Genomic DNA, 12,669 nt, shown 5'->3' on the forward strand with positions numbered 1-12,669 from the left:
TCGACCACCACCTTCTTCGCCAACCACCAACCGTCACCAACCAACCACATAAATATATATATATATGTCGACCATTCGAAACCAAAAAAAAAAAAAAAACCATGAAACAAACTTCGTACAAAAATACTCTACGATTCGAATTCGAATCTCCTCCATTGGACTGTTCGACTGACCAACTAAAAAAAAAAAACCATGAAAAATATACATCTCCGCCTCTCTCTATCTCTTCTCTTCGGCCGCATTGACGCTGCTCTCACATTGTTGGTTACTTCTGTCCTTTTACTTACGTCCACGCTCACCATCGGTAAAACGAACATGGTCACCATGGCCGCCATGGTAACCCGACGGTCTGGTCCGAATACGACCCCACCTACCATCGCGTACGGTGAGTTGTTTTCTGTTGAAAGTGCGCATAGATCTCGATCGTCGAGGATCCGTATGCTTGCGGAGACGGTATCCCGTGATTTTGATCCTTGGATCGTTCAAAATCCAACGAATTCTCCAGATTCGTACTTCGATTGTGTATCAATGAAATTTCTAAATTACACGTAGTAAATCGACGCGAATATTGAGAATGAAACATAAAAATTTTAGTAGTTGGGAGAATCTAGAAATCGCAGAATGGTTAAGGGCGAAGGGTTGTATTTCGAAGTTATGGAATTTTATCTGAAACTGGAGTTAAATCGGTTCGAAAATTTCGAGTTTATTGGATTATTGGACAGGTGATCGGATATTCTGTTTGATGATTATTAAAGGATAATTAGCGATAAGGGCGACGAGGTATTTCGTCTGCGTAAAGTTGTAACAGCGTTTATTAACGAATGGATGAACCACGGGATAAGTCTTCTTGGCCGAGATCCTCGACGACCAAGCAATGATATAGGAACACGTCCAACGCCCAATGGTTCCCCGTCGAGCGACTCGACGAGTTTCCGGGTTGGATAATTGAATCACGAGTCACTCGACGGAATCACGCACCATTGGGTTCGTGAAGCTTCCTACTGTTGATAAGCGAATCCGCGTGAGAGGGCATCGACGAAATCGAGTTCCATAGGCGTCGCAACCTTACGAAGAAAAATAAGCCGGCAGGGCGAAGGGGATTCGCGGAGAATATTTGATTGTGGCGGCGCCTATGCATCGAAAGACACGGAGATCCATCAACATATGACAAAATAGACGCTTGGACCTGTATTCAAAACCATCATTCTCACCGACGTTCGACCCTTCGAGCTGAAATCTATTAATGTATTGGAACTTTAATCCAAAGTAAAATTAAATCAAATAAATTAAAAGTTAAATTAAAGATAGGTAAAATTGCAAAAAAGTCACCTGATAGAAACTCATTGCTCGGTTTGGCTTTTTATTCTATTCTTCTTTTCTTTTTTTTTTTTTTAATACTTGCTAAGACCAGAATCGTTTAAATATTCGGAATGTTTTTTACAAGTGTTGCGAGAAGATCGATTTCGAAATTTGCTCTTTGCTAGTGGACGAGAATGATGTATTTTGTCAGCTCGAAGAGTGAAATATGCCTCTTAGAAACGCTTCTAAAACAGTGATATAGAGCACTAGTGGCCCGTGCAATATGTTTTGAGCACAGATCTGCTTGAGATCGAACGGTCCCTTCCGCAATTCGTCGGGTCTTCTATTGGATCGCGCAGATATCGTGCGTCATCCTTTGAAACACCGTCGATACTCCCCACGGACGATGGATCTCCGTCTCTGGGACTCGGTGCCAAACTCGAATACCCTGTGATAAATGTTAGCTCGGTAGTAGACTGTCGCAATGGCGTCGTCAAAAGGAATCGTCAACGAGCCGAGAGTACAGAAAAGTCTGTACCGTTTCAAGAAAGTAAACCCTCATGCCTGGAAGTTGCAAGATGGATCATGAAACGTTAATACGCGAGCGTTTTAAAAATTATTTTCCAAGTTGAAATATATTCGACTTTATGAGGACTGGTAATGAAATTTATTGATAAATGTGGAATTATTAAATATGTATAATATTAGTTTGGTGTCGTTTTAAACAAAATGTATATATCGTTCATGGATCACGTAGCTTAAAACTACTTACAAATATCAGAGATTTTTTCTCTTTTTTTCTTTGTTATATCTTAAACAATTGTCATAGAAGAATTTGTTATTATTTTTAACAAAACGATTTGACAAAACAATTTAAAAAAGTGCAGCACGGACAGGGATTTGTTTATTTCTTTAACATTACGTACATTCTTATGCTCTTTGCGTCTTAATGTTTACGCCGCAGGTGCATAGAACTGTGCAATTTAATTCTGCTTATGAATAAAAACAATAAGTTTTATCGATTTATTAATCAGTCAAAATAACCTGACTAGTCATTTTCTACCGTTAACTATTAACAAAGTAATCTCTGTAAATGGTATTTTTTTAAAAATGTCATAAAGATGAGAAAATATCGGGAATGGATCTAATTAGAAATAAAAGACACCAAACTAAGTTACGCGTGTAATGTTAACATAAAAATCGTAAAGATTGGCGAATATTCGATGTTAATGCCCATTGCGACAGACCACGAGTGCATAATCATGCGCTGACACGTAAATGTCTAGAGAGCAAAGGCTTGATCTGTTGTATAAATTAGTAGTGACGTACGTCGTTGTATGTGCCGCATCGTCCTTCTCAGTGAAAGCCGCAGGATGTAAAGGATGATCGATAAATGTCTGCTCCCCTCAGTCAGAGACCCACTGAAATCTCTTCGTCGTGCGCTCTTCTCCCTGGAAGAATGCGTCAGACGTCGTACAAATGATCAAAAAAAAAAAAGAAAAAAAAAGACAGAAAGAAAGAAAAGAAAAGAAATGAAAACCACCATGGTTAGGATAGCTTCTTATAGAGGAGAGATCGTTCTTTCTAGGCTCTCTGTGAAGTCCGTCCCCTTTTATTCTAATTTCTTGAATATCCTCCTCCACCCCTGCTTTCGATATTTTCTTATCACCGCAAATGCGAAGGCATACGAGAATACATCGTTGAAGGTCGCTTCAGTCGTTGCTATTGATCAGGCAAGTTGAAAAAACGTTTCTCGTTCTTTTTAACTTCGGCGATATTTTCTTTTTTTATTGGAGAAGATGAGAAGATGCATACTGTTGACCAAGCTTTTCAAATTACTAACGCGTTTCGTAGAAATTATTCAGCGAAATTTCGTTTCGATAGATAGTCAGCTGAGAGTTCTATTGTTCTGGGAAGCAAAAATCTTTGGTAAACTTTGGATTAAAAGGTAAAAAGACACTTGGAAAATTCTTTCGAGGCAAAGACGAAGATCGTTATTGAGATCCGTAGCGTTAGTTTCGTAGGCAAGCATAGCGAGAGCAAGCGATATTTATTTCGATGGAACAATAAAATCAGCATTTATAATTGGAGACGCGATTCGAAATATTTGGTCAATGGTGTACGTTGTAATATAATATAATATATTGCAAGAACTTTGAAGAATTCTCGGGTAAGACGATTATCTTCTATCTACGTTCATAAACATCACACAGACAAGGGATTATATTTCCCAATATCATTTTTAACGAAGCTTGTTTTAGTTAACGTGTAGAGAACCAGTGTTCAATTTGCACATTGAAACCAACAAGACAAATGTGTACACTCCATACAGTCCAGAATATCGATCGTACTTTTAAAACTTCTCGAGCTTGAACGTTATCTAACCTAACCTAACAGAGTAAAGTGACCGAAGTAAAATAAATTCCACGTTTCTTTTTATTTGCCTCAATTTTATTTTCTCTAATATATTTTTTATCGGCACGTGTTCGCGCAGTTCTAAATAAACGGAATAGACGACGAAGATTCTCGATTCATGCTGACGTTTCGTGCCACGCTTTTACGCGGAAATGGACGTCGCAGGATATTCCAGAAATGTTTTCTTCCTGCCATCTCAGCAGAATGTTCGCAAAAAGCTTTTCCATGCAGCGCAGCCGCGCGATTGCGGATTACGAGAAATTAAAACGAATCCGCAGTTGGCCTGGCGAAATTGAACCTTGTTCAATGTTCGACCCGAACACGCCACCAAAATTCACATAGTTGACATCGTTAAACGATGTTACCAAAAGAATTAAGAATATTCCATTGTTATTAAGAAAAATAAAAATTAGATAAATTATTTCATAGCTTACAGTTGAATAATACAAAGGAAAATAATTTGTAAATTTGTACATTACGAAACAAGAATATTCCATTGGATAATTCAAAAATGAAAAACGGATAGAGTCAGTAGAATCTCCTAATTCGCCAATTATCTTATCAGCAAGAACGAATCTCTTGTTTTCCTATATAAGTGACAAAATTACCCGATTTGCTGTAGCGTCACAAGCCCCGACATCCGCAAATTTAACTCGCGAATGCTTAGTGAAGCGGAAACACAGCGACAGCGGAACGATATTTTCACGTATGTCGATTCATGTGAAATTGTTTTTTTATAGAACGAACAAGCTAAATCTTAGAGACTTCTTACTTACTAATATACATACGTATACATATTATTTGTTTCTTTCGGTCTTCTAAAAACGAACAAAAAACAGTAAACGTCTGTTTCTTTTTATTTTTCCCTTTTTTTCTTAAAAAAAATATCTACTGACGACGAATAGGATTAACTGTTCCCTTCAAATAACATACAATGAAATTGCAAAGAAAAATTTTACCAACTATTTGTAACTTTTCAAAAAATATCGAAAATGTAAAGAATAGTATAATATTCGTCAAATCAAAGATTATAAAGAAATTGTTTGATGCTATTCGATATAATATAATTCTTCAATTTGAGTCTTAAATACTGTACCGCGATATCGGAAAGAGACCTCCATTTTGTATCGACGTGAACTCAAGATGGCCGACCCTTAGGCTATTCGCTACCTTATTTAGTCGATTATCCGTAGTCTGCTTCTTAACCCGTAACTGTGCGCCTAGAATTTTACGAGCGATTTCACGCCGAAACCTCTTCGCTACTGGCTTAATTTAATGGTCACTCCTCAATAACTAACCAGTGGTTCTCAGTCGAAAAACTTTCAGTCTTCAAGCCAAACTTTCAACATCAAAAAACCACGTAATCGATTAGCAAGATATTCGATTAAAACAAGTTTAATAATTCCAAACCATTCAGTTCTCTAACCATCGCATTCCCTTTTTACAATTTTGAAACACTCGAAGCTTAGAATCAAATGAAATTTCGTTGCTTTCAAATTCTAACATTTGAATACAACGACTAAAGTTCTACCACACGGATACGGGTTAAAGACTAGAAAAACATCGAGTATAAAGATGCGACCGAACACGTATATACACAACTACGCTCTAAATAACACAAAACGAAAGAAAAAAAAAAAAAAAAGAAAAGAAAGAAAGAAAGAGAAAATGCGAACGAGCAAGTAGGCAAGTAGCGACGAACATACGAAACGGCGACTGGTAAAAGCACCCGTAGTTGACCGATGGTGCGTACGTTTACCCGCGCTCAAAGCCTGCATGTGCATGTGTTGATCTCTTTCTCTTGCATTGGCCGTGTCTTTTTTTCGCGTAACTGAGGAAAACCTATGGTTTATGTAACCATTGGCCTGCATGTTAGTAGTCGCTATTTATTACGATGTACATACGCACGTATTTCGCACACCGGCTTCCGTTTTGTAACACGTGCACGCGCGCGCGCCCATACGTAGCTGCGTGCATTTATTATATGCAATGAGCTTGTGCTATTATCCTCGTGCACTCTCTCTCTATTTTTACGCATATAATATATATGTACGTGTATATATACATATATATATTATATTTCGATATACGATTACGATTCGAAGGATTTTTTTATATTTTTTCAATTCTTTGTCACCAATCTGTTAATTCCGGTACAAAAACTGGAATAAAATGGACAGAGCTTCGATACACTCGTGTGAACTTTGACCGAGAACGTACACGAACAAACGGCTCGCTCGGAAAGCGGGAGAATCACGAAGAATCGCTTCTGCGCACGCGCCAGAGCGATTGGCCGCGAGACGCGCGAAATTCGAAACGGTGAAACAATTCTGTTGATTAATATATTGTTTTTTTTTTTTCTTTTTTCACGTATCGTTCTACATTTTTTTCTCTCGTCGCTTTTCCTTTGCATAGAGTTCGATGAGTACCTACGTTGAGTATTTCTGTTCGTTTATCGTTCAGTTTGCTAGTCAGAGACGAATAGGAGATCTCGGTAATCCGTGAAGGAAAGATAATTGTGACGATTCAATGTACATCGATGATTTCCGGTATACGCGAGTGAGTTCGGAATAAAGAAATTTTCCAATGAATCTGTCGGGTGAAAAAAAGTTAATACGTGTAGTTTTATACAAATAATAAATTCTTATCTAGACCTAAAAAAAACAGATGAGCAAAATGAAAGAGCAAAATGTGGTACACCGAGACTAATATGCACTCGCTCGTCGCGTGCACCGAGTTCTTTTGGCTGTAGTTTGCCGTTGTTGTTTGCCGTGAGACCCAAAAATAACGAGTGACATTTTTTCCATTTTTTTTTCCTTTAATTTTTTTCAATAACATAATCACCGAATAAGCTGTTGTATGAATAATGTAGTGAAAAGCCGAATTTCGAATTACTTCGCGACGAAAGTCGCGAGGCGAATTCGTGATCGAGATCTCGCGAAGGCAAATCAAAATCCACGATCGTTCATTTATATTTTTAGCTTCATGTAAAATCGCTAGTGTCCATTTCGTTCACTATTTTTTTTTTCTTTCTTTTTATTCTTCTTTTTTCTTTTTTCTTTACGCAGCTACTCATAGATAATACATAAGTATCCTCATGTTTATTAATTCGAAAATTACGGCTGTTTGCGAGTATGTAATTACGCAAGTTGATCGCTAGTGAAGTTATGCTAGAAGCTCACTAGATCCTAGTAACTTTAGCGCCAGATTCTATTCGTTAGCATCGTGCCTTCGCGACTTCGTGGATCACTGAGAATGAATCAGCTAAATTATCGAGAGACGAATCGTCCTAACTGAATCTTGTCGCTTTTCTAGGTGCAGCAGCCAATCTACGCAAGGAGGTTATCAGAAACAAGATCAGAGCCATTGGCAAGATGGCGCGCGTCTTCTCCGTCCTCAGGTCAGCAAACAAATTTAATTAATAACAGTTAAACTTGACTATTCAAACTATTTCTATCGATAAAAATGTATCTCATAAATGCAACGGGAAAATATCATTTTTAACCGATGATATATTGGAGTTACAGCAGAAACGGGTAGTATTTAAAATTAAAAATCAAAGATACATCGTGCGTTGCGTTGCTATTTTAATAGTTGCACACGAGTCTTCGCAACTGGTCAAATATTTTTCGAAATGAATTAAGATGAAAAAACAATAACGAGGAATTTTATGCTTCGAATCTACATACATGCATCGACTAAAAAAAAAAAAAAAAAAAAAAAAACGATGAAAAAATACAAAATCCTCGAAATTCACATAGTCGTACACTGCACACAACTGACAGAGACAAAGCACAGTTGATAGAAATCGAAATACAGAGACTCGGAGTAGAATTTTCCTACAAAAACACTAGCTTAACGGAGAGAAGCGTTAAAACTTTCCAGATCGCAACTGTAGCTCAACGCAACAGCCATAAAAATTGCACACAACCGAAAGTTTCATTGAAAAACGAAGAAGATGATGTTGCACCGGCGCAAACCATATTCTGGTAGCAACTTACTCGGTCGATGGAACGATTATGCGTCGACCGAGCCGATAGAATTGCTTAACGTTGCGAGAAGTCGATCCAAGTTTCACGGTCGATCGATGATCGCGCGTGAAACGCGTATATTTCACAAGAACAATCCTGTGTTCGTATCGCTGCGTGATCGTTGTTAATCGGCTTTGACTCGAAGATTTCGAGGAAATGAAAAATGAAAGATAAATCGACGTGAAAATTCCGCTATACCGTTCTGCTCGAACTCAACTTTCGCTCGCACATTTTAATGCTTCTGGCTAAACGATTAACGCGAATTCGAACGCGTTTATTAAGAGCAGTTAATCAAGAGAGAAATTGATTACACCATTACTCTCGCATCTTTTGTCTCCTTTTTCCTTTCTTATTTCCATGCGATGCTAATTATTGTCAATTTGTTCATCTTTCAGAGAGGAGAGCGAGAGCGTGCTGCAGCTGAAGGGTTTAACGCCAACTGGCGCTTTACCTCTTGGTGCGTTATCAGGTGGAAAAACGTCCCTAAAGAACGGTGAGTTTCGTTTCTGATCAACTACATGCGAATAGAGCGATCTTTTGCAGCAGCTGATCTAATGGTAAACGATATTTTTCTAATAGATTCAGGAAGAATAAATTAGTCCCTACTTTATTGTAACGTATTATCTACGATGTTGTTGTCATCTTGTAGTACATGGTACATAACCGTATTTATAACGTGCAATTAGTACGGATAGTCAAGGGTGCTTGATACACTTAGTGGACATAGTCAAAGTACACAGTCTCGTAATACATAATCACATTTATGACACGGCTCATGAGCCAAACAGTGAACTACTAATTCTAAAATGTTGAACCGGTAGCAAAGCTTGATAATGCATAGCTCGGTACCAGATATTAGGTCGTCCGAAAAGTTTCTTTCGTTTTATAAGGAAATAATGGATGCGCAACATTTTTCGTTTTATATTATTTTATCGAATTACGTATGATCCATTTTGTTCTATGAACATAAATAATATCACAACGTTCGACAAATTAGGTTTCATGTTTGTATAAAGACGCGTTGTTGCAAAAGACGTGTCCGTAAAAGAAAGACACTTTCCGGACAATCTAATACTTTTAACGACTAACAAGAATCGTTAATCAGCGATCATAATTAACGATCGAAAGAAACGATCAACGAGTAGATTAGAATTTCTCTGACAATAGAATTTCGCTCCATTTTCCCCTCGTCGAAATTTTGACAAATACCACCGCGATCTTCCCTTCGTCGTCGAACTTCCCCTTCTTTCTCGCGTTATTCATACTCCACCCTTGAAACGTTCCGTTGAAACGTTGAAACGTGAAATTATTGTTGACAGCTCTGCAAGGTTTCTCGCCGAACCACAAAATCACCTCGTTCGCCGAGGCGAAAGGTTTGGACGCCATAAACGAAAGGATGCCGCCAAGAAAGGACGCCCCGCCCACGCCGGTAAACGAGGAGAAGCCCGTGATAAAGCCGCCGGCTCCTGCGGCAGACAAGCGAGACCACAACACACCGCAACCGCAATCGTGAGCCTCACACTCGTCCAATCAAGGTACACATCACACCCACGTGGATGAACCTGACGGGGAGAGCGTTTTTATTCTCTCTCGTTTGATTTCTATCTTTGCTCTTTTTAAATTTGGATTCTCGATCCTTTGGTCCTGTTGATATATATATATATACATATATACATATACATACATACATATATATATATATGGGTACGAATCACGATATAGCAAGGTTGTAAAGGCTTCACAGCTAGTTAAGAATTAAATACGTACTATTGGATATTCACAGGTCCGGGTCTATCGAAGTTCGTTGAAGAAAGCTGTGTGCCATAAGAATGATAATATAGAGAAAGTTATTAACGCGTGTAAACTTAATATATTGTAAAGAGAATAAAGTAGATGTTGAGGAATCGTTTATTAGTTGTAGGTATACACAGAAAACAGAAAATCTAGCATAATCGATGAACACTGTAGTCAATGTTAAGATATATATATATGTAGAGAAAATGGAAAAAGTCAAATATGTTTTGGATGCGAATCTACAATTATATAAAGGATTGGCAAAATTTCTTTATAAAATTAAAAGTCCATTGTCTATCTGTACTGAATTATAAGAAAGTAGAATGACCGTCTCATTCGCAGTTAGTATTCTCGATAATATTCAGATTATTAATCCCCAATTCCGATTCTCCTATCACATCTGCTATCTTTTCATTCTAAGCATATTTCACCATAATGTTATATTATAAGATTTGATAGAATCTATGATTAAATACACTGAGATTTTGTAAAATTTGTAGAATTTATCAGATTTATAAAATTTACTAACGCGGTAACATTTATAATATAGTTATTATATACAGGGTGTGGCCGAATAACATGTAAAAGTGTGCGGGATGTGATTCCTTGTAGAAGAATAAGAAAAAGTATAGAATAGAACTTTTTCGTTCTCGGCTTGGTTTACGAGAAAATCGACTTGAAAAATTTATTAAGTATATGTTGAACATGGCTAATCCCTCACTGGGCATGATCAAATAACCGACTGGAGGTCGTTCTACGTGTAAAACTAAGTAGAAAACGAGAAATAAAATTTATTCTCAAGACGCTTTATTTCCGAAGAGATAATAAAGAGAAAAGCCTTAAAGGGAAAAATATTTTATACTTTTTACTTTTGCTTTTACGATGACCTTCTATTGATTGTGTACTCATTGCTTACTCGGTCGGTAATTAGCTATGTTCAAACGTATTTGGTAAATTTTCAAACTCAATTTTCTCGAAAACTAAGTCGAAAATAAGAAAGTTCTATTCTATATTATTTTCTTATTTTTCCATAAGAAATCGCGTCGTGCCCGCTTTTACGTATTATTCCGTCGGATTCCGTATAACAGCTTTATAATATACACGCAATTTACGACTTCGCTGTAACTATCTTGAATCGTACTGTAACAAAATTCACAGGATCCACGAGGAAGATCGGCAAGCGATTGTCGTTGGATGTGTCGAAAACGATAACTCGTTCGTCGATCGATCGGATCGAGCATTCGAAGGATATAAAGGAACGAAAGGAGCGACTAAAAATGTATATTACGATCATTATTATGATCAATAAAAGAACTTCAGTAGTATCTTGCTCAGGAGTTTGAACGTTTGTTTCGTTGGAAAGAGTTGATGATATCGAAGAATGAACGTAAGAAGTTCCACGAGTGAATGTGTATCGAAAACTGTAACGAAAACAGCTCGATAATTGTACACCGATTAACTCATCACGCACGATACGCACCTTCAGACATATGTAACATATATATATCTGACTTGTCTGTTCTCACCCTTTGTCGCGTGGTTGATTAACTTTGACACGTGGGTCACGGGGTCACAACTAACCTGGAAAAGGTAATACTATTGGCGACACGTGGACTCACAGCTTCCTGTTGCGTGTTGCACGAGTATCGACCCGTGGAGAACACTTTGTTGGCCGAATCGTTCTTCCTGATGAACATCGTTCCTCGTTAACGCGCTGTTGATGTTTCGATATTCATCCCTCGACGATATTTTTTTAATCCTTTCGATGTCGCGAGAATAGAATTTTTATTATCTTAGAGAAATTTTTGATGGATTAAAGACTTTAAATTTGTCAATAAATTTCATAAGGAACGAAAATTCAGAATTTTTATCAATTCGCCGAAAGATTCGGAATTTAGCGTTTCTATAAATTTCGTGGGAAATTCAAGTTTAACATTTTTACAAATATCTGGAAGACTCGATATTCAGAATTTTTATAAATACTCTCTTGATGTAATTATTATTTGTTCTTATATTGTAGAATAAATAATTGCAATTTACCGTAATATTCCTTTAGCAGCGAACGGAATGATATCTTTCAAATTTTTTCTTACGTTTATGCTGAATTAATAATGTTTAATTAGTTGAGTTCCGAGAATTAAATTACAATTGGTAATAAAAATACCGTTGACGTTGTAATTAATGGGAACTGTGTAGGAGCGGGTTGTTCCTCGTTAGAAATACAAATTAGTATATCAGGAGCAGGCGAGGCTGCAGCCTCTCACTCCTCGAATTACAAACTCCGCCAAACTTGCTAACATTTATCAAAGTTTGAGCTATATTGTCTTCACGGTAACTGTCCGCTGCTAAACGAAATTAGAGACAAGTAGTTGCGGCCGTTTATTGTCAGCCCTTTGTACCATCGAAAACAATCAGTAGCATTTGACAGCCATTAACAGCCACAGAGCTGCTAATAAGATTATCGTCGCAACGAAAGGATTAAGAATGACGAATCCCTTGAAAAAAAAACACGATACCAATCGAATATATTTTTCACTAATAAGAACGAATCATTACATAACTTATTCATTGATTTCCCTTTGTCAATCTTTTGGCGATTCAAAATTTGAAAAGAGTATACAAGGAAGAAATAAAAGAATATTTAAAGAGGAAATATGCTGTTTTATTATTTTTCTTTTTTAGCCATAATGGTTCAAAATTATAATACAAGAATATGAGAAAAGAAAAAGGTAAAATTTTGATTATTTTTCTTTTTCTACGTACGATGGCTTAGGTCAAATTGAAATAGAAAAATTATTAGAAAAATATAAAAATATTGAAAATATACACAAGGTAGAAACTTTCATTTTTGATCATGTTTTTTTATCATTTTTAATTAACTTACTGTCCAAGTGTTAACAGCAGTAAGTCGAAGGATTTGTCTGAAATAGATGGTTCCCTCGAGCAAAATTCACCGCATGCTAAACGTCAAGGCTGCAGAGTCGTAGAAGGGAGATCGATAGACTCGCACAAACTACGCGCACGTTTATTTCTCCGTGTTTCCCAAAGTAGATCTTAAACATCAGCGATGCTTCTCCATCGGATAAACGTTCGCAAGATCCTTGCAGCAACCACTTGGAAACGTTAGTTT

At 37.1% G+C, this 12,669-nt stretch overlaps 1 protein-coding gene across 5 annotated transcripts in view; it reads left to right on the forward strand.

Moving 5' to 3' along the window:
* LOC139990156 (uncharacterized) overlaps positions 1–12,669 on the forward strand; it is a 150,565-nt gene that overhangs the window by 131,145 nt on the left and 6,751 nt on the right. For 2 of the 5 annotated variants that reach the window (XM_072009129.1, XM_072009127.1), the window contains exons 10-13: positions 4,337–4,420; positions 7,030–7,114; positions 8,141–8,238; positions 9,065–9,280. In XM_072009129.1, the coding sequence (XP_071865230.1) occupies positions 4,337–4,420; positions 7,030–7,114; positions 8,141–8,238; positions 9,065–9,258 (461 nt within the window). In that variant the 3' untranslated portion in view covers positions 9,259–9,280. Of the gene's footprint in view, positions 1–4,336; positions 4,421–7,029; positions 7,115–8,140; positions 8,239–9,064; positions 9,281–9,528; positions 12,089–12,669 lie in introns of those variants that run through there. The other 3 variants (XM_072009130.1, XM_072009131.1, XM_072009128.1) reach the window with 2 other exon arrangements.

The sequence above is a fragment of the Bombus fervidus genome, chromosome 8 (assembly GCF_041682495.2).
Source record: "Bombus fervidus isolate BK054 chromosome 8, iyBomFerv1, whole genome shotgun sequence".
Classification (NCBI taxonomy): Eukaryota; Metazoa; Arthropoda; class Insecta; order Hymenoptera; family Apidae; genus Bombus; species Bombus fervidus.